Below are 23,812 nucleotides of genomic sequence, written 5' to 3' on the forward strand. Positions count from 1 at the left end.
TGTCTTTTCTCAGTCATCAAATAACTTCTGCCATACCCTGGCTGCCCATGACTCTAGGCTGGCAAACAATGCAATGAATAGCTGAGAAGCCTTCCTTAAATGATTCAAGCAGAATGTATTACCTCCTCATTTGCGTCCTCACTGTAATTAGTACAAAACCTTCTGTTGCATTTGTCTTATTGTTATTTCAATCAAATTTTAAAGTGCCTTTCTTTCTACTCTACTGAACTTCTTAAAAACAGAGTCCTCATCTTTCTCACGCATCTATCCCTAGAGCTGAGAGAATCTGACACAACAGGAGGTTCTCAATTAGTACTCAATGCAGAATGTTAAGCATGCCCATCTCCATATTTTCATAGGTCAATCTTCCCACAAGGGATCTACTGACCTCTCTATTTCTTACTACTTTATACCACTATCTTTGTTCAAACTATAGCACGGGACTGATTTCTACCATGTTATCTTATTTCATTCTTTCCCACCAGCGCTCTCAGATAATCCTGTATACTCTTCAATCTCTGTATTGTTAAGTGACCAATTAATTCAACCTCATCTTAAAGTATAAAATGTTAAATTTTGTCCTATACAAGAGTACGTTTTCAATAAACAACTGTGTTTATAAATTTTACCTGGCAAGAGAAAACAGTCACAAGGAAATTAGCAGTAATAGATCCAAGGGATGGATGAAGGGGGTGAAAAGAAATAGGAATGGAAAAAAAATGACAAATCTTAAAAGAGTGAGGATGGAATGCTAATATTCAGGACAATTTACTAAGGCATGAAGAGTTCTAAAAAGCTCAAGAAAGTCAGAGAAAAAAAGTTCCCGTTTAAGAATCAAGATATATAGGGATAGAGGATCACTCAGTTTGATCTGAAGACAGAGAAGAGCCATTCGCTTTCTAATGCCAATATTAGGGAGAAAACATTAGAAAAAGAATGGACACATACAAAGTAAAATCCCCCCCCCGCCCGCAACGACACACAGACTACAAAAGCATTGGAATCCAAAGGAATGGTACCCTAAAGACCTAGGTGTATAGGTACAGAAGATATGTAGACCTTGTTGGTAGGTGCAATTTAGAAAGCCAAATTTCAGTTTCTGAAAGCAGTATCCAAATAGAGTGCAATAAATACAAATTGGTATCTATCACAGTTCTAAATAAGGATAGACCAAGAAAGGTAGCAAACATATCAAGGCAAACCAAAAAGACTATGGAAAGCTGATAAACAAGGAGGAAAAGGGGGCTCAAAGGAACCCAGAATCTATACATTAACTGATGCTTTTAATCTATACTCCAAACTTTGGGCTTGGATTTGCTAGTGGCACTTAAAACCAAAATCCACTGCCGTCAAGTCGATTCCGACTCATAGCAACCCTATAAGACAGAGTTAGAACTGCCCCATAGAGTTTCCAAGGAGCGCCTGGTGGATTCAAACTGCCAACCTTTTGGTTAACAGCTGCAGCTCTTAACTACTATGCCACCAGGGTTTCCCCTAGTGGTATTTATAGGGGACAAAATGGTATAGACAGAGAGTGATAGAAGAAACACTCATCTAGGATGTAGAAAGAAACATAATGGAAGAAGATGAGGAGAAAAGCAGCCCCTGATATCCAGGAGCTGGCCTTATACTATCGACTAGGACTTGGTGTTGTTAGGAGCTGGCTTGGAGCCTACAGCTGGGCCTTGGTGTTTCCTGTGGAACATAAACAATTTCATAAAACATCAATGTCAGACAAAGCCATTCTATAACCACGATGATTCAATATAAAGACAATACCGCTCTGTAATCGTCTGAATATAGACAAAAATTAACTCTGTCAAAGTAACAAAAATTGTCAAACATTCTCAATCCTAATATGAGTAACTGCTGCTTCTTTAATAAATTACAGCCTCAGCGTACTCTTTCCTTCTATTGTTGTTGTTGTTAGGTGCCGTCCACTTGGTTCCAACTCATAGCCACCCCTATGTAAAACAGAATAAAACACTGCCCAGTCCTTCACCACCTTCACAATCATTGTTTATGCTTGAGCCCATTGTTGCAGTCACTGTGTCAATTCATCTCACTGAGGGTCTTCCTCTTTTTTGCTGACCCTCTCTCTACTTTTGAGCACCTTCCAACCTAAGAGGCTCATCTTCTGGCACTATATCAGACAATGTTCCGCTGCTATTCGTAACGTTTTCCCTGGCCAAATTTTTTGAAGTAGATTGCCAGGTCCTTCTCTTACTAGTCTTAGTCTGGAAGCTCGCTGAAACCTGTCCACCATGGGTGGCCCTCCTGGTATTTGAAGTACCGGTGGCATGGCTTCCAGCATCACAGCAACATGAAAGCCACTACAGTACGACAAATTGGCAAACAATAAGATTTATTAGAATATTCAATCATAGAATTATCCCTGCTTCCTTACCATATCCAAGCTGGGGGCAAGGCTCCAAGTCCTTAAGCTCTGTGCAAAAACTCCTAACGTAAGCCCAAATCCCATAACAAGCCCTCTTTAAGCACTCTCCCACTGATATGCCCCAAGGTTCTCCATGGTATACATTCGCCTTCACTACAAAGAGTAATAAACCAACTTGACTAACCAGAGATGTATTCCTGGTGGTCTTTGGTTGGAGGGCACTGACAGAGACTTCAGATGATCTGAAGTCAGGCCGAAAAAGGAATGAACTGAGACAGTTAGCAATCACAGGCCTGCTTAAAAGGAACCAAGCTACAAAAAGAGTAACAACCCAATCAAAAAATGGGCAAAGGACTTGAAAAGATTATTTCACCAAAGAATATACAAATGGCCAACAAGCACATGAAAAGATGCTCAATTATCATTAGTCATTATGGAAACACAAATAAAAGCTATAATGAGAAACAATTTCACTCCCACTAAAATGGCTATGGGGTCCCTGGGTATCACAAATGGTTAAGACTGGACTACTAACTGAAAGGTTGGTGGTTCAAACTCACCCAGAGGTGCCTTGGAATTAAGACTTGGTGATCTCCTTCTGAAAGATAACAGTCTTGAAAACCCTATGAAGAGCAGCTCTACTCTGCAACACATGGGGTCGCCATGAGTCAGAATCAGCTCGATGGCAACTGGTTTGGTTTTGGTATTTAGAAAACTAATACAATGCTATAGTACCTACAGTGCATTAGAAGTATCATTATAACTCAACAAGTACTTATCTTTAAAAACAGATATATACTGGTTCTGTCAGTGACAAGGTCTACAAAAAATGACCAGTTACCAACGAGCACCCTCAGCATGAAGATTACGGTCTTGAAATACCATGTTCCACTAAAAAATTAACAAATCATAGCTTCTTTGGGAAACGACCAAGTCCAAATCCAGGACAGGAAATGTGTAAGATTAGACTGGCACATGTTGTCATTCCAGATAGCATGTTAAGTTTTCAGAGATTAGTAAGACTGTGTTGAAGATGCTTCTACTGTTCAAAAATGGAAAAATCTGGGCATCTGAAAGGATACTAGCTGCAACGAGACAAAATCCATCAAATATGTTCAAATCCATGACATAAAAAATAAAAATAAATGATTCTGTATGGTCATCTTTGACGGATGCTAAGAAACAAACTTTTTTTTTTCTCTTTAAGACTCTCAAATTTGCTTTTTTTAAATAGACTATTTTTTAGAGCAGTCTTAGGTTTACAGAAAAATTGTACAGAAAGTTTCCAGACTAACTCTATTTTTAAAATCAATATGGCAGAGAAGTCTTAACCATTTAACTATGCCTTTCTCATATAAACCATACCGCTGGATAACAATACGTCACATAAGGAGTTTCTCTGAAGAAAGAAGGATGGCACTGGATATCATCGCTTTGTGACCCCTAATAATTTAAGAATCTAAGCAGTGAGTTTCAGTGGCCCTAACACAAAAAGAGAGAAACCAGAGATTATTTATCTCTTGATAAAGAACACAATACCATCTATGAACACAACACCATCTATCAAGTGGTTTTCTCCAAAAATTCAAATCTTAATTGACAAAGCCTCTAAATTAATGTTGTCCAATTGAATTTTCTACAGTGTCGGACAAGGTCTATAGCTGTGCTGTCCAACATGGTACACATTAGCCATACCTGGCTTTTGAGCACTTGAAATATGGCCAGTGTGACCAAAGAACTGCATTCTTAGCTTTATTTCATTTTAATTAATTTATATAGTCATATGTAGCATGCAGTTAGCAGCTTTTATTGGGCAGTGCAGCTTAAATGATCAGTTTTCAGGAACTACAAAGGACAGAGGATTAACAGTATAGAGCAAAAGACGTATAAATTAAAAACAAATAAACTAACCCATAGTGTGAGATGCATGCTTTAGGCAATAATGCTACAAAGAAACAGGCAGCCATTACCATCAAAGTCAGGCTAGGAGTTACTCTGAGAAGGGGAAGAAAGAGGTATGAAGAGGGTATCCATCGAGGGCTTCTGGGACTACCTTTTTAAACAGTTAGGGAAAACTATCTTTAATCTTGTACTTCAAGCTGAAAACACATCCAAACTCTTCAATGGTTATTCATGTGACATAAGATGATGCTTATAAAGTGCCTTTTAAAAAATTCACTATGAAAATTTAAGAAAGAAACCAAAGGTAAATTCTATTGAAAAGTCTGGGAACTGTTAAGCAAGAAATCATTCCCAGATTTAACTTTTATAAGAAGTGGTTTTCTACCAATTTCATGTATCAGCTTGGTTTAAAACAAAGCATAGCTATAAATATTTGGTCAACGTGGTCACTGCCCTCTACAAGAATAGCACTTTCATGAAAAGGCTGTAAATGCCTCAAACCAACCCTGCAACCTCCTCAGGCTTACTTCAATTATATCTGGGCATTTTGATTCAATTTGCATATCTGGATAAGGCACATAGTCAGTTCTGTGTATACTTAAGCAGAATCAGGATCTAATGAGGGATTCTGTAGGTTTAACTGATTAAGAAACAGAAAGGATCTGAGACCATTTGACCTTCCCTGAAATATGTTAGGTCTTTAGGCAGTACTTGATCCACCAGTTCTGATTACAAGGTCTCAGCCAAACCTGAGGATCCAGAAATCTGGACTGTTTGGTCCCCCACAGCCTAGTACAAGGTCTCAGCCAAACCTAAGGATCCAGAAATCTGGACTGTTTGGTCCCCCACAGCCTGGTACAAGGTCTCAGCCAAACCTGAGGATCCAGAAATCTGGACTGTTTGGTCCCCCCCCAGCCTGGGATCCTTTGGGGACAGTGGACATTGAGGCAATCTTCCACAATTAACCTCTGGGTAATTACTGAGCCTACTTCTGGGGGTGAACAAGCATATTCCTAGCACAATATGAACCTAACCTGAGTAAAACTCTCTCCTCCACAACACATTTTTTCCTTCTCCCTTGATAAACAGAGTTGACTTTTCTTTCTACTGGGATTTTGGTTTATGCTGATACTCCTTCTTCCCCATCCTCATGATCCTGCTCAGCAGAGAGCTGGCTGGTTATAAAATCTTTAACCAGCTGACAGGAAGTCAACATGCATAGGATTACTTTTAAAATGATATAAAAGCACACATTTCTTCACACTAATACTGACAATTATTTTTTTTAAGTGGTTATAGCAACTCTTTCCAACTTCACCATCAAAATATTTCCATTTCTGCATTTTTCATAATAAAATGTCAAAGGAGAAGAGAAAACAAGGTAAGCTGAAAAAAAAATTTTGACTCTTCAGTATCCAGTATTTTTGACAGTCAGTCAAAATACTAGATGTCTCTATTCCCGCATAACATTCCATGAAGTATTTCAGCAAACTAAAACCTTTATTATACTCAGTAAATTACACCTGCAATTTTCTAAATTTTTGACAGCAATGTGATCAGTGAACAACTTACTGGCCTCTGACTTCTACTACCAGTGTTTAATCAAATATATCTGAGCTTTTTTAAAAAATTGGTAGTTATTGTTTAAAGGCCATCTTTATTTGGAATATATTGGTTATTTCCTCTAAAAGGACTATTGGTACTTTGTGTAAAACTGTTCTAAAGTTGATTTAAAAAGAAAGAAAATATAAGGTCCCCATATGCTTAAGAGCAGAGAAGGAAGTTAACAAATACCAAGAAAATGTTTCTATGATGTGCTAAGCAGTAATTATAAAACAAAATTATACTTAACTATGCAAACTGACTCTAATTTTAATGAGTTCAAATGCATATTAAAATTTTTTCAAAAGAGAAGTATCATTGTTTGGCTCTAAATAAATCAGTAACAAAAATGCTTTCCTGGCACTACTGTATGGTCAATTTTAAAAATTAAAAGAACATAAAGCAGAAAAAGATTTTTTACAAAGTATTCTTTTTAAATCATAAGAAAACTCTTTGATATCAGGAATAATTAATTAGCAAAAGTTATATTTAAAAAAAAGACAAATAAACTAAATATATCAGTAATTTCACACCACGTTGTCCTTCATTTCTGCCAATGAGAGAATGTAATTTCAAAATACATTCTGCCTTTTTTCAACTTATATAAAAATCCTAAATTTACAACAAATTTGTCTGAAATTAATTTAGCATTAAAAATTTACAACAGATGTTCACACATACATAAATGCAGAAGCTACTGCCAACATGTGGAATGATACTGACTTATCTTTTCCTTATCCTTGCACTGATAAACTGGCTCCTTCAAAATGACCATTTTCCAGACATTTCGAAAGAACAAAAAAGAAAATGCAAAGAGATCATCTGTCTAGCACCTATCCAGGGAGTAGCCAATTGTTTATTCAAACCCCCTAAGGGTCTAAATAAATAATGTAAGGTATCATTAAAACAAATGCCAATATTTAATCCCTACACACTGCATGTTTGTATTTTACACACACTCCAATCTGGACCAGCTGAACAAAAGTTAGTCTGTATGTCCAGTGAAAAGTCCTCATTAAGTAACTGAAACCTTCATTGAATGAGTAAAGGTAAGTCTCTGTGGCTAAATTTTAAATAAGGCAAAGATTCTATGAATCAAGAATTTTCTCTAAACATTAAAAAAAAAGTACTTAACTAATTAAAAATGTGCATATCCATGACAAACAGAATAGAGCTTAATATTTTAGTAAGCAGTAGAATAACTAAATTTTGCAAATTAGCAAACAGCTACCACATAGATTACTGTGTTTACTTCCTTTAGTGGGTTGATGTCAACTGTGTTTCAATCATTATGCTTCACAGCATGGTACAAAAATAATGAAGTATATTTTAAAGAGTAATGACATCTTAACACACAGCTCTTAAACCTGATACCAAAAACAAAAACCCAAACCAAGTGCCATTGAGTCTATTCCGACTCACAGCGACCCTATAGGACAGAGGAGAACTGCCCCGTAGAGTTTCCAAGGAGCGCCTGGCGGATTTGAACTGCCAACCCTTGGATTAGTAGCTGTAGCACTTAACCACTACACCACCAGGGTTTCCTTAAACCTGATAAGTAACTTTAAAACTTCCAGATATTGACACATTTACTAAAACCCTGATTTCTCTTTTAGTTTTATTTGAAAACAGGAGCATAAAAGGGGAATTCCTTGCTCTTTAATGTACATCGTTAGCCACTTACTAAGAATATTTGCCATTATTGCTATTATAATGGTATGCATATAAAATACTGCAGAAGCTAAAGAACATCATTCGAACTAAAATTTGAGGTTTGTACACTAAAAAAAACTGTATACTAATTTCAGCTTTAATAACGTATAAGGTTTTAAAACACCAATACGAAAACCCTAAAATTTCATACTAAATTATAAAATTTGGGTGACAACATTTAAACAGAGCCCACGTACACTTAATCTTACCTCACTCAATTTAATCTTACATAAAGTTAAAAATCTATAACTTTATGGGACTAGAGAATCTATCCTAGTCTCAGTATCTGCAACAGAAAAAAACTTAAAAGTCCCATAATCCCATTTTGATATCAAATTTTGCAAATACACTCATGCATCGCTTAACACCCACAATAGATTCTGTGAAATTGGACGTTACATGATTATACACAGGCAATCCCTGGGTTACGAACATCTGACTTAGGAACAATGCGTATTAAAGAATAAATTGCCATAAAGCCTATCATATTAAATTTTTGAGTTAAATACATATAATGGGTCATAACAATGAACGCATGAACAGCTTTGTAACATTCAAGAAAACACTGCACGGTTTGGGAATGTTTGTTAAGTGCTACTTCCCATCGGGATGTCTAGCTCTGTAATAACCTTTTGGAATCACAGACTTACATGCAGTCATGGACAACGTCCTGAATGGACATGATGTAGCATACGACTGTAGCTTGAACCTTTCTGCTATTAAACTCATATTTTATATTCTTTCAATGAAATGCTTATTTTTACTAACACCATGTACTATCAAGGATATTGTCTTAGTTATCTAATGCTGCTATAACAGAAATACTACAATTGGATGGCTTTAACAAACAGAAATTTATTCTGTCATAGTTTAGGAGGCCAGAAGTCTGAATTCAGGGTACCAGCTCGAGGGTAAGGCTTTCTCTCTCTGTTGGTTCTAGGGGAAAGTCCTTGTCATCAATCTTCCCCTGGTCTAGGAGCTTCTCAGCACAGGGACCTCGGGTCCAAAGGGCACACACTCCTGGCTCTTCTTGCTAAATGATAATGAGGTCCCATTCTCCTAGTCTATCTGGGCAACTACACGCCCTAGGCCCTTTTCTTCTACACTTTGAGTATGGCAGACTTGCCCCCTCAGCTTTGGGCAGCGCATCCAGCCCCATTCCACTGGCACTTGTGAACAGTAGCCCCACACTCCAGAATTGAGTAAGTAAAGATCTGACTCTTTGAAACCTGGGAGGCTGTGATCCCACTCTTTGAAACCCCAGAGGCCATAGCTCTACCCTTTGAGACCCCAGAGGTTGTAGACCTACTCTTTGAGACTGAGGTAGCTCTGCTTTCTGTGTTCCTTGTCTCTTCAGCTTCTACTTCCTAGTTCCTTGGCCTCTCAGCCCCTCAGGCCTCAGAACCTATGTCTGCCCTGCTGGGGCAAAGGTTCCAAAGCACTGCAGCTCCACCGATAAGTGCCTGGAGGCACTCCACTCAGCCAGTAAACTTCAGCAGGAAGGCACTCAGGGCTGTGTCATGTTGATCTCCTGGTTCTGCAGCTGCCTTTCCTCTGATGCTGCTTCTTGTTGTCTGCACAGTCTCCGATGTTAACAGTTCTCCTCACTTCCTTCTGAGCCCTCAACAGAACTGTCTTTGATGCCCATAATTCCACCGACAGTCTCTTCAAGGCAATCTAGGCTTTTACTATCAGGCACTTTAAAACTCTTCAATTCTCTATCCATTCAGTTTCAAAACCACTTCCATGTTTTAGGTATCTATTTGAACAGTACCCGGCTCTCTCAGTACCAAATTCTTAGTTATCTAGTGCTGCTATAACAGAAATACCACAAGTAGATGGCTTTAACAAAGAGAAATTTATTCTCTCACAGTCTAGAATGCCAGAAATCTGAGTTCAGGGTGCCAGCTCTAGGAGAAGGCTTTCTCTCTCTGTTGGCTGGGGGAAGGCCTTTGTTATCAATCTTCCCCTGTGGTGGAACAGGCACAAGATAGACATTTCCATTACAAATGGGAGAAATGGGAGGTAAAGAAGTGATAATAGGCACCACTCAAGTCAGAAAAACACATTAGTTCTCAAGGCTTGAAAATAGTCCTCTGAGTCCATTTAGACAATGGCCCTGTCCTCCAGACTTTGGTGTTAGGCACATTATCCGGATTCCAGGTGTCCCCTGGCACTTACCAGTGGCTACAGAGCTTTGATTAGACAGACCCATAGGACAAAAAGAGACTAAAGGGTCACACCAGCCCAGGAGCAAGGACTAGAAGTTAGGAGGGGACAGGTAAGCTGGCAATACGGAACCAAGGTCCAGAAGGGAGAGTACTGACACATCACAAGGAGAGTTATGAAGGGACAGATAAGCTGGTAATATGGTACCAAGGTCGAGAAGGGAGAGTACTGACACGTCGAAGGGAGAGTACTGACACGTCGAAGGGAGAATACTGACACGTCACAGGGTTGTTAACCAATGTCATAAAACAATATATTGTACTGTTTAATGAGAAGCTAGTTTGTTCTGTAAACCTTCATCTAAATACAATGAAAAGGAAAAAAAAAATTTTTTTTTTAGTACACATTGTAACATTGGTTGCAATCCCCACAATATATCACCACTCTCTCCCTTTCCCCTTCCACCCTGGATTCTCCTTGTCCATTCGTCCAGTTTTCCTGTCCCTTCCTGCCTTCTTGTCTTTGCTTTTGGGTACAGATATTGACCATTTGGTCTCATACACTTGATTGAACTAAGAAGCACTGTCCTCACTTGTGTTATTGGGCTTTTATTTTATGGGCTTATGGAATCTTTGGCTGAAAGGTGGATTTCAGGAGTAGCTTCAGTTCTGAGTGAGCAGGGGCCACAGTTTTGGGGTTCCTCCGATCTCTGTCAGACCAGTATAAGTCTTGTCTTTTTTGTGTATTTAAATTTTGCTGTACATTTTTCTCTCACTCTGTACGGAACTCTCTACTGTGATCTCTGGCAGAGAGCTTGGTGGTGGTAGCCAGATAACTTCCTAGTTCTTCTGTGCTCAGACTGCTGGATGTTGTGATTCATGCGCCTGGTTTTCTTCATTCTCCTTTGGTCTGAACGTGATGACAAATAGAAGTATCTTAGATGGCTGCTTACAAGCTTTTAAGACCTCAGACACTACTCATCAAAGTAGGATAGAGAATATTTTCTTTATAAACTATACTATGCCAATTGACCTAGGTGTCTCCCGAGACCATGGCCCCCAGCCCGCAGCCTCAGTAATTCTGATCCTCGAGGTGTTTGAATGTGTCTAGGAAGCTTCTATGACTTCGCTTTGGTCAAGCTGTGCTGACTTCCCCTATATTGTGTTGTCTTTCCCTTCACTTGTCTACTATCTAGTTCATGATTTATCCTTCCCACCTCTATCCTCCCTTGTAACCATCAAAGATTGTTTCTTTCTGTATGCAAATCTTTTCTTGGGATAATAGTAGTCTTATATTTTTCCTTTTGTGTTGACTTAGCATAATACCCTCCAAATTCATCCACGCTATGAGATGTTTCACAGGTTCGTCGTTGTTCTTTATTATTGCATAGTATTTCATTGTGTGCATGCACCACAATTTGTTTACCCATTCATCTGTGATGGGTGCTTAGGTTATTTCCATCTTCTTGCTATTATAAATAATGCTGCAATGAACATGGGTGTGCATATGTGTACTTCTGTGACAGCTCTTATTTCTCTAGGATATATTACTAGGAGTGGGGTTGCTGGATCCTATGGTATTTCTACTCTAGATCTTTAAGGAGGCGTCATATCATTTTCCATAGCAGTTGTACCATTTTACATTCCCTCCAACAGTGCATAAGAGTTCCAATCTCCCCACAGCCTCTCCAACATTTGTTATTTTCTTTTTTAAGATTAATGCCAGTAATGTCAGGTATCTCACTGTAGTTTTGATTTGCATTCCTCTAATGGCTAAATACTGCTTGAACCAGGAAGCAGTATTGAACTTAATTTTTGTGGGGGTGGAGTGAATAGATCAAGAGATTCACCAAAAGAAAGACAATCTATTAGCTAACAATACTAGACAGGAAAAAAATAACTTTATTTGTGGGTTTTGAAATCCAAGTGAAGGGCGGGTATGGTAGGAAAATGCATTTTAAGTGGGGCTGTCGGAGAGTAAGAAATAAGACTGAAAACACTAGATTGGGTTAGTTTTTCTTATCAAAGCAGTAATGTTCTTGGCAGCAATTAATAGAATGGAATAGAAGTAATAAATTGAAATAGAGACACCATACAACAGTAACAAAACCATTATGAAAGAGGAAAACAGAAGTAGGAGTCAGGTGTGAAAAACAAAACAAAATATTTTTTTAAAGACCATCACTGAGAACAAGTTTTGGAATGACAGTGCTGCTATAACACTGGAATAGGAATGAGTTACTTAAAGAAACAGTGGCTAGGGGGCAGAAATTGCCAAAAACTGAAGCCAAAAAATGGAAAAAATTAGGAAATTATTTGAGAAACAAAGCTTATACAAATTATACAAAAATGTAAATAACAGAAAAAATGTATATTATAGGCTAGATCAATAATACAGGTATTTGAGAATTTTGGATTTGTTTTTGCTAATAAATACAACAGTATTTAAAACAGCAAATTTTATTTTAATTTTGCATACATTTTTCCAGGGTGAGCATTTTATAATATATTTATCAAAAAAATACAATGCTTCAGAAACAAATGTATTATACTAATTTCAAGTATTGCTTAAATATCTCTTTCTTTGTTCCTTATCTCTTCAGAAGACTGAATGATTTAAATTTTGAAGAATATATTTAAAAGTAATCAAAGAATCCTATTTACTCCATCCTATTTTTTTCTTATAAACTGATACTGAAGAGCAATAAATTCAAAATAAGAGGAAAACATTTCACTCAGCATACTGCCAACTCCTGAAATTGCTATATTTGCAATGGGAAGTTACTGAGGAATTTACTATTACTGAATTTAAAAGACTGCATATAAGCAATTCCAAAGACATTAGTAAATTTTGTCCCTTTCCCAACAGGACATAGTCTAGAAATACCACCAATGATATATATACATATATGTAAGAAAGGGATGGGGAAGTAGGAATTTGCATACCTGCCTACAATGAATTATCAAATTGTTTCTCCTCAAAAAAAAAAAAAAAAAAAAAGGAAGCATTGTGGCATAAGGAAATAGTAAGAAAGAAGAAAATGCTGGTAGAGCTCTACACTTATTTTTATTTTCCTTTACATTTTGTCACTAAAAAACTCACTAAAGACAGTGATAAAAAGGCTAGGCAACAAAAAACTCTGTCTACTACCATTGCAGCTTTTGGTTTCCAGGTGGACTTTTTTTTTTTAATAACTATCTTTTTCCTAAGTATAGACAATAATATAAGACTACTAATGGAATTTGAAAAAGATACTAAACTTTGACAAGAAAAATTGCCAGTAGTCCAACAACATGGAAATAACCAGGTAATGTCATAGTACATTTGTTTTTCCTATGTATAAAAGGAATATACTCACATAAAAAAAAAAAAATTTTTTTTTAGTTATGATTAAAATACGTTTTTTAGTAAACCTACTATCAGTATTTTCCCTCATCACTAAACACCATAAAACTTGTAATGGATCAATTGCAGTTAAAATGTTGAAAAAATACTTTTTATTAACAAAGTAAAAGAACTTAAAAGTAAAAGAACTTATACCAAAAAAAAAGAAAAAGAGGGAAGACAAAAGAAATAACCAATCACAGTCTTTGTTTCTGGGGCACGTAATCATATTACACACACACACACACACACACACACACACCCCTCATCCCTGACTAACGGCCAAGTAATATTATATTATCAAGCTTGTAGCAAAACTCTCTAAGATGCACTAGTTTATAAAACCTTGCCTGAGATGGTCCAACAGAAGTAAAAACATTACTTCTGATCTGAGTGAAATTCACCCAGTCATCCCTTCAAATTTCCTTAATTTTTATTAATCTCATTCTAGAGTGACCAGATGAAACTTGCTGAGGATACGTTACCCTGTTAATACTTTCTTTTATAAATAAGCATATTTGAAAAAAATAGTACAGATAAAAAATATCATCTCCTTTTTCCTAAATTGGTCATTTTAATACTGCAGTCTGTCTTCAAGTTCACCTGTTATCACCACTAAGCTTCCCGTCAACATACAGAGATTTAGGACTGTATACATTTTTTTTTTTTACCCAAATATACATACCAAAAGGCGTTTTACACTTGGAAAAAATATAGAAGGAGAGAGGGACAAAAATAAAATTGTTATACTAGTTACAAGTCCAGGATGAAGAGTACTAGAATGATATTATAGTCAAGGACTATAATTTCTATACTATATTAGCCTCTAATTCACAAAAATATTCATGAGAAAACAAAGTAGGGAATACTACATACACAGCTACAACTGATATCCAGACTAAGAGACTGTATGTCACCAAAACTTTCTTGTACACGTCTTCTATACACATCTTCTCAAGTACAGGGAAAGGAAGAACAGAGGAGAAAGTAATTTTATAAACCTACCATTAATTCATGCATTCATCCAGCCATTACACTCTAGTATGTTTTAGTGTGGAAAATAATAAATTCCTCCATTTATCTTATTTGATATGAAACATTAACTATACTCAACCAAATTTATTCCAAACATTAGTAAATGACCTACAGTATAATATAAAGGCACGACTGTTTCTAACACATGTCTAACAAAACCTCTTAACTTTATCAATAATACTAAATTCTGCTCAAATGGGATCTAAAATTTTATTTGTTTAAATCACTGCCGACTAACTCACCAGGTGACTCTCCTCCAACATTTGAGGCTCGGGCTGAATCAACTGAAGAAACCACACTGACAGCACTGGTAGGTACGTTAGTACTTGGTGTGGAAGGTAAGGCTGCCGATTTTTTTGTTGCAATGATGACACTTCTGTAATGAAGGAGGTAAACAGATCAAAAAACACAGATCACTCAGGTTAATTATATGAGCTTCCAAATAGAAACTAGAAAACTAATTTGTTTTTCTAACTTTCTTTTCTCTATTTTAATGTACAATTTAGAATATTCTTCCAATATGAAATCTCTTCAATCACATTCATATTCATCAGCATTCCAATTTTTATGGAATATAGACAACGCCCTATGGAAACATTACAACCCTTTTAACATTTAAACATATTTTAGCAAACTTTTTTTTTAATTTAAGATCATCTTTAACTATCCAACTTAAATAGTATCTAGCCAAACATATAAAAAAAAAAAAAAAATTGGCACTCAAATGGAAAAGTAGCTTTTTCTTAACCTCAGAATTGAAATAAAAAACTTGACATGTTTTTACAAAGATTTTATAGCAGTTCTAATTTGAAACCATAAAACCTTAGAAATCTTATAAGGCAACAAAAGCAGATATAAACAATTTTTAACAAATATACAACCCAAGTCTTTCTTGTTTTAAGCCCACAAAGGCTACATCTTTTGAAAATATAATATCGAAAAACAATGCATAGGCATAAAAATTAGATGGCAAAAGTATCAAATAATCAAAGTTGTACATCTTGTATATTATTCAAACACAGGTATTTACGATATACCCATTTGCAATTAAAGTGTAATACTTCATACCAAAATAGTAACTAAAAGACCTTGTTAGGCGTAACTTAAAGGCATTTTTAATTGAAGTTAGTCCCATAAACATGCAAAAACCCAGTTAATGAGGTAAAGAGGACAGCTGATATATAATGCACTCCCACAGCAGTGCTTTCTTTTAATTACCTGGTGTTAACCATAAGCCTAAAGTCTCCAACATTCAATTTATTTAATCACATCTTTTGTCGACAATACTGTAACTGCAAACAGCAAGTATTCCCTTAACAGCTCTAAAGTATTCAGTTTCTAAATAAAGTTAGTTAGATACTTGATTCCAATAAACATATTCAGAAGTAGAAATTATGTAATTCCAATACTTTAAGAAAGTATTTTTTGTTGTGATTTCAGAAAGAGATAACACCAAGCCAAAGAGGTTCCATTTTACTTCGGTGCCTATCATGCGAGGGCAAACACTGTTGCCAATTAAATCAAGTTCTCTTGCGCTAGGCATGGCTTGTTCTATGTACTTGGAGGTAGCCAGTGTCACATCATTATAAGGGTGACTGCCAATGTTAACTATACACTAAAAAATAGAAGCAACAGCCACCTGAGCCCCCAATTCAAAACAGTGTGCTTAAATCATGGCAGCTTATATCAGATGAAGATTATTGACTTTAGGGGGAGTAGATATGACCTCTGTGTGTGTGAGCACACATGGGGGAGCGGGTTTAGATGGAGAAAAAAAACACAAAATGTAATTTGTGTATTTCCTACTCTGGGCAGAAATTTTTAAGCCTATTGTTTAAGAAAATCCCTAGCTTTTTATCTATTCCCTAGCAACTTATTGCGGGGGGCGGGGGGGGGGAGTTAAGGAAGTAGGGAAGAAGAAATGTTGTGAATTTATATTCACATTTGTTAACAAAAGAACCAGCAAGATCTAGTTTACCCAAATAATAAGTACAGGTAGGAGCAATATAAAAGATAGTATTTAGAAAAGCGATACTGTTTTCTACGGATAAAATTTATGACGCATATACCTACCTTATGACCTAGCAATTCCACTCCTAGCTATTTACCCGATAAAACTGATATACACAAAAAGACATACAATAATGTTCATTGAGGCTTTATTTATGATAGCCAAAAAGTGGAAGTAGCCGAGATATCCTTCGAACAGGAAAACAGATAAGCCAACACTGGTATGTTTATATGTAAGAGCATACTACTGGGCAATAAAAAGAAACTCCGATATACAGAAAAACATGTATGAATCTCAAAAATATAATACTGAGTGAAAGAAGCTCTATAAAAAACAATGTGTTTCCTTTTACATTAAGTCCTAGAACAGGCAAGACTAACGTATAATGCGAAACACATACAACACAGAACCACCTCTGGAGAATGGGGACAGGGGTTGGCTGGGAAGTGGAATAAGGGAACTTTCAGGGGCTATTTTATCTTTTTTTTTTTAATTACATTTTATTGTATTTTTGGTTAAAGTATACACAGCAAAACAGGTTTCCATTCAACAATTTCTACACATAATGTTCAAGGGATGATTTTTACCTTCACGGAAGTTCTGGATTACAGAGGTGTATGAATTTATCAAAACTCATTAAATGGTACACTTGAGACCAGTGTCTTCCATTGCATATAAACTTTTTCTTAAAAAACTGTATAAATCTCTAATAGCAATCTCCACATGCTCAAGTGTTAAAGGATGAAGTGTACTGATGTCTGCAACTTTGAAATGCATCAAAAAAATAATATTAATTGATGGTAGAGGATGGATATATGGAGAGTTACAGTACGTGATAAAGCAAATATAGTAAAAGGCTAATTGTAGGGTCTTGGTGACAGGTAGAGGTGTGTTCACTGTGCAGTTACTGTAACTTCTCTGTATGTTTAAACATTTTTATAATAAAACTAGTAAAACAAAAAAAATTTACTACACATGTTCCGTAAAACGCATAATCCCATTTTGTTAACGATGATGCGGTTAATTAAGACAACAAAAGAACGTGATCTCATTTCTAATCCTCTAGCCTAGTGTCATTAACACCACCTTCAATCATAAATAACCCCTATTCTTTAATTCAGTTCAGTAAATATTTGTTGTCCAAGATGGTTCAGACATCCTCAGGAATGACACACCTGTATGGTGTATAGGTTCCTACATGGATTTACATTTAACCCAGTATCTCTCACATACTTCCGCACCATGCTCTTTCAATTCCTGAGCATGCTGTATCATTTCACAACTCCAACTCGTTGTCCAGGCTGTTCCTGTGCGAAGAGAAGTTGGCAAACCCCCATTCAACTTTTAAAACTTTGCTCATAGATAAGCCTCTCCAGACCCTCTCCAAAAAACCGAACCAAACCCATTGCCATCAAGTCGATTCAAACTCAGATCACCCAAATCAAAGTTAATGATGCAATGTTTGTTGTGCTCCCAGATCTTATTATGTAATATAACATTACCAATTATAATAGCTGCTATGGTTTATTAGGAGCCCTGGTGGTGCAGTGGTTATTAAGAGCTTTGCTGCTAATGAGACGGCTAGCAATTCAAATCCACCAGTCACCCCTTGGGAACCCTGTGGGGCAGTTCTCCTCTGCCCTATATGGTCACTACGAGTCAGAATCAACTCAACGGCAACAGGTAAACACCTTTATTCTTAACACAGTTCTAAGGTACATATTATTTTCATTTTAAAATTTAAAAAGTAAAGCTCACAGAGGTAAAGTAACTTGCCAAAATGATAGAACTGCCCTACAAATGGAGGTCTGTCTGAAACCAGAGCCTCTACGCTGAACTGTTTCCTCATATTGACTTCTTTTTACGTAATTGTACTGAGATATAATTCACACAAGATACAATTCAGCCATTTAAAGTATACAATAAAATGATTTTCGGTATGTTCACAGAGTTGTGCAACCACCACAATCATACTGACCCTTAAACATAACTCTATATTATAAACATCTTCAAGTAATGGCAATGAAAATCTCCAAGATATAAAATTACATATATATTCCTATTAAAATACAAAAATACTATATTTTATCAATGAAAATGGTCTCATTCTTTAGCCCAGCATTGTAATTACTAGATAATAGAGAAATAAGGAGCCCAGGTGGTGCAGTGGTTAAGTGCTCAGATCGAACCAAAAGGTGGGTCTGAACCCACCAGCCAGCTGCTCAGCAGCAGAAAAGATGTGGCAGGTCTACTCCCATAAAGAGGACGGCCTTCAAAACCCCACGGGGCGGCTCTACTCTCTGTCACTGTAAGTCACTATGAGTCGGAAGGTTCTACTCTCTCTCACTGTAAGTCGCTATGAGTCGGAAGGTTCTACTCTCTCTCACTGTAAGTCGCTATGAGTCGGAAGGTTCTACTCTCTCTCACTGTAAGTTGCTATGAGTCGGAAGGTTCTACTCTCTCTCACTGTAAGTCGCTATGAGTCGGAAGGTTCTACTCTCTCTCACTGTAAGTCGCTATGAGTCGGAAGGCTCTCCTCTCTCTCACTGTAAGTCGCTATGAGTCGGAAGGTTCTACTCTCTCTCACTGTAAGTCGCTATGAGTCGGAAGGTTCTACTCTCTCTCACCGTAAGTCACTATGAGTCGGAAGGTTCTACTCTCTCTCACCGTAAGTCGCTATGAGTCGGAAGGTTCTACTCTCTGTCACCGTAAGTCGCTATGAGTCAAAGGTTCTACTCTCTCTCACTGTAAGTCGCTATGAGTCGGAAGGCTCTCCTCTCTCTCACTGTTAAGTCGCTATGAGTCGGAAGGTTCTACTCTCCCTCACCGTAAGTCGCTATGAGTCGGAAGGTTCTACTCTCTCTCACCGTAAGTCGCTATGAGTCGGAAGGTTCTACTCTCTGTCACCGTAAGTCGCTATGAGTCGGAAGGTTCTAGTCTCTGTCACCGTAAGTCGCTATGAGTCAAAGGTTCTACTCTCTCTCACTGTAAGTCGCTATGAGTCGGAAGGTTCTACTCTCTCTCACTGTAAGTCGCTATGAGTCGGAAGGTTCTACTCTCTCTCACTGTAAGTCGCTATGAGTCGGAAGGTTCTACTCTCTCTCACCGTAAGTCGCTATGAGTCGGAAGGTTCTACTCTCTCTCACCGTAAGTCGCTATGAGTCGGAAGGTTCTACTCTCTCTCACCGTAAGTCGCTATGAGTCGGAAGGTTCTACTCTCTGTCACCGTAAGTCGCTATGAGTCGGAAGGTTCTACTCTCTGTCACCGTAAGTCGCTATGAGTCAAAGGTTCTACTCTCTCTCACTGTAAGTCGCTATGAGTCGGAAGGTTCTACTCTCTCTCACTGTAAGTCGCTATGAGTCGGAAGGTTCTACTCTCTGTCACTGTAAGTCGCTATGAGTCGGAAGGTTCTACTCTCTCTCACTGTAAGTCGCTATGAGTCGGAAGGTCTACTCTCTCTCACTGTAAGTCGCTATGAGTCGGAAGGTTCTACTCTCTCTCACTGTAAGTCGCTATGAGTCGGAAGGCTCTCCTCTCTCTCACTGTTAAGTCGCTATGAGTCGGAAGGTTCTACTCTCTCTCACTGTAAGTCACTATGAGTCGGAAGGTTCTACTCTCTCACTGTAAGTCGCTATGAGTCGGAAGGTTCTACTCTCTGTCACTGTAAGTCGCTATGAGTCGGAATCAACTTGACAGCAACACATTTGGTTTTGGTTTAGAGAAATAAAGTTAATCAACTTCCAAATTCATTGACGAGTTCAAATAAATTCTGAGGAATTCACATAACATGGTTCAGCTACGAGCCACGTAACAATAAAGAAAATCCAAAGTCATAATGCTGCAATTAAAAGGACATTAAGCAGTAGGCAGATTTGGGAATATTTTCATTCCCTCTACCATAAAAGGCTAAAATCTTCAACAGAGGCAATCTTTAACCTATCATACTTATCCTGTTCACTCTAAGTGTAAATCTAAACTAGTAAACATATACTAGCTTAAAAAATACATAGAAATTTCAAAATTTACCCACCATAATGAAGCCTGGTCATGCAAGAACTGAGCATTTCACATTAAGCCTTTATAAAACGCTTTGGAAAACACACAAAAAAATGCAAAACTCATTCGACGAAACTTTGAGAGCCTATATGCTAGGAATGTGCAAAGTATACTTCTGGCATATTTCTCAGCCTATTGCTTAAATTTCTACTTAGGAACCAAATTAAAATCCTTTATAACATTTAAGAAACAAATGTCTGAATTTTTAACATCTGCCATAAATTTTAACAAAAAAAATTCAAATTTTTTGGTATAAAGTATTTGGAAGATAGATAACCAGTTATGCAAGCTAGTTTTTCAAACTGTATATTCAAAATCTAATATTAAAGAGATAAAATTCTGCTTATTATACTTATCCTTTACATATACACTAATTTTATTGAGCACTTAATATTTTTGAGGTACCGCACTAAATTTTTTTTTTTTAACGATACATATGAAGTATTAGATCTAATATTTACAACAATCCATGAGGGAGGTGTGACATGTTATTATTCCCCATTTTACCCATGAGAAAGAAGTGAAGTAAAATTTCTAAGGTCCTACAGCTATCAAGTGAAAATACTGTTGATTTTTTAATTCTTTTTAAAAGAACTAGAAGTCTTTTTGAAAGTTTCTTTTTATTTATTAACAACAGACAGACAGTATCAGCCTTCCAAATGACAAAGGCTCTGAGGTTCTATTTCAGAATTTTATCAGTTTCAAATAGATTCATCACAAGCCTTCACATCAATGCTATTTTATTTAAAGTGCAAACAGTTCACTGCAGGAGAAAAGAGAATTTTAAGTCTAGTCCTTTATTCCCTAAGGATCTAGTTGAAAAGCCAGAGGAGCCCTTGAACTTTTTATCAAGATGAATCCTTGGCATCCACTAATCACCAGAGAGGATCTTCAAATTAGATAAGAGCAAGAATTTTGGCATGGGAATGAACACAAACACCTTGCTGTTCACAAAGGCCCACAACCTGGCAGGCTTTCAGCAAGGTTTCACTCATGGAGCTGTCACTCTAAACTTTCCAGCTATAGCTTGGAAGTTGATAATTCTTAAGATATGAGGAGAGTTGTGATTTCTGACACAGCATTCCTGAGATAAGCACATGATCTGAAGGTTGCTTTGAAATTCCCAAAGATATTCCACTGGTCTATGGCTATATAGAAACAGTTTTCCAAAAGGTGTCTCTTGCTTAAAAAAAAGAAGAGGGGGAGGGAGGGAGAACCTCACAAACCAGTTTGCTTGCCATCAAACTATATGTTAAATGCACACCAGAAAGTAAGCTCCACAGAACATCCTGAAAAATGCTGTCACCGAAATTCTCATCTGCTTCCCACTTCTATAAATCTCTTAAATTGTGCTACTCAAGCATGGTTTCCTAAAGAAGTTAATAACCTACTCACTCAAAGCGTTAGTAAGGCATAGATTTAATTTCTACACTATTTAAAAAGAAATAAAGTCCAAAAAATATGAAATTTTGGTCATTTATAGGAAATAATTTTCAACTATATTATTAAAACATAGTAAATTTGAAAATCTATAGTCCCACTTAAATTTTTTCTCTGATTACCCAATATAAGATTAACAGAAATCCGAACAAAATATAAAAATTGAGAATCTATAAATAAATAAATAATCACTCACAACTCTCCCCATGCTTATAAGTAAAGCTGCTCATTATACTTTTCAAGCCTTTCTTCCAAGGTGCCTCTGGCTGGACTCAAACCTTCAACTTTTCATTTGGCAGCCTAGTGATTCAACAGTTGGCCCCACCCAGGGACTCCACTCAAAAGATAGCTATTGTTATTAACAATTTGATAAATACTTTTTGAGGTGTGTGTGAACATATATATCTTTATAAAACAGGATCATAAATTCCAAACAATTTTGTCACTTCATTTTTCACTTATTAATATATCTTCAATATCATTTCACATCAATACATATTGTTCTGCCTTTTTTTTTTCTTTTTAATGTCTGCATAGTTCTTTATCTATAGAAAATAACATATGCAATCCGTCCTTCATAGACTGGTAACTATGAATAAGCCAATGTTTCACTATTACGAAAGGGTGCTGCTGTGAAAGGCTATATGGCACAGCAGTCGAGGGCCAGCCAGGATGGAACCTTAGGTCCTTGTATAAGTCCTGAGGCTACTTACTTGGTCTTCCTGTGCCTCAGTTTTTTCATCTCTAAAGTAGGCATTTAGAACAGTACTTCGCAGGATAAAAAAGTTCGACGTGCATTAGCTTAATTATAAAATTCCTCTTACGGACAATATTTTATACTTGTATGGCTCTTCAGATAAACTTCTAGAAGTACAATTACTAAGTTTATATAATTGAAAGTTTAATCAATACCAACAATTTGCTCTTATAATAGATGCCAAAATACTCTCTCACTGTAACAGCAGAAAAAATGTTCTTCATACTCTCACAAGCGCTAGGTTTCATCTTCTTTCAAATCTCTGCTAATTTAACAGGAGAATATTACTCATGGCTATTTTAATACATATTTTTCATTATTAATGATGTAGACCATTTTTACATACTTACATATTAGTGTTTCTTCTTATTTGAACTGCCTGTTCCTATTATTTGTTCATTTTTCCAGCGATTAGTCATTTTATGAATGACTAACCACTAAATGCACATACTGAGACTACAACACTTTTATTTGTAATATGTATTCCAAGTGTTTAGTGCCTATATACACACATGGGGTCGATATGCACGGGGGGGAAGGGGGCAGGCTTGATGGCAGGTAACAACAATACACATATAACAGAAAGCAGTGGTGAATAAATGTCTCACTCTATATGACAGATAAGTTTACATGTCTTAGTTATCTAGTGCTGCTATAACAGAAGTACCATAAGTGGATGGCTTTAACGAACAGAAATTTATTCTCTCACAGTCTAGGAGGCTAGAAGTCTAAATTCTGGATGCCAGCTCCAGAGGAAGGCTTTCTCTCTCTGCCGGCTCTGAGGGAAGGACCCTGTCATCAATCTTCCCCAGTCAAGGGACCCCAGGTCCAAAGGACGTGGTATTCTCCTGGCTGTTGTTTCTTGGTGGTATGAAGTTCCCCTGTCTCTCTGCTTCCTTTTCTCTTTTATATCTCAAAAGAGATTCATTTAAGAAACAACCTAATCTTGTAGATTGAGTCCTGCCTCATTAACATAACTGCTGCTAATCCCATCCATTAACATCATAGAGGTAGGATTTACAACACACAGGAAAATCACGTAAGATGACAACATAGTGGACAATCATATAATACTGGGAATCATGGCCTAGGCAAGGTGACAGATATTTTTTATTATTCAATCCATGACAACATGTAATGAGTAATTTCTTTATACTTATTGCTATAGATTAATTATAAGCACTATTACTATCCACATTTTAGAATGAGGAAATTTAAGCTTAAAAAATCCAAAACCCACTGCCATTGAGTCCATTCTGACTCATAGCAACCCTATAGGACAGAGTAGAACTGCTCCATAGTTTCCAAGGATCGTCTGGTGGATTCAAACTGCTGACCTTTTGG

At 36.9% G+C, this 23,812-nt stretch overlaps 1 protein-coding gene across 5 annotated transcripts in view; it reads right to left on the bottom strand.

The window, feature by feature from the left end:
• Positions 1-23,812, bottom strand: part of LRBA (LPS responsive beige-like anchor protein) — a 766,566-nt gene that overhangs the window by 561,886 nt on the left and 180,868 nt on the right. For all 5 annotated transcript variants that reach the window (XM_010597205.3, XM_064267558.1, XM_064267557.1 and 2 more), the window contains one exon: positions 14,446-14,579. In XM_010597205.3, the coding sequence (XP_010595507.2) occupies positions 14,446-14,579 (134 nt within the window). The remainder of the gene's footprint in view (positions 1-14,445; positions 14,580-23,812) is intronic.

This window comes from Loxodonta africana, chromosome 13 (genome assembly GCF_030014295.1).
Source record: "Loxodonta africana isolate mLoxAfr1 chromosome 13, mLoxAfr1.hap2, whole genome shotgun sequence".
NCBI lineage: Eukaryota > Metazoa > Chordata > Mammalia > Proboscidea > Elephantidae > Loxodonta > Loxodonta africana.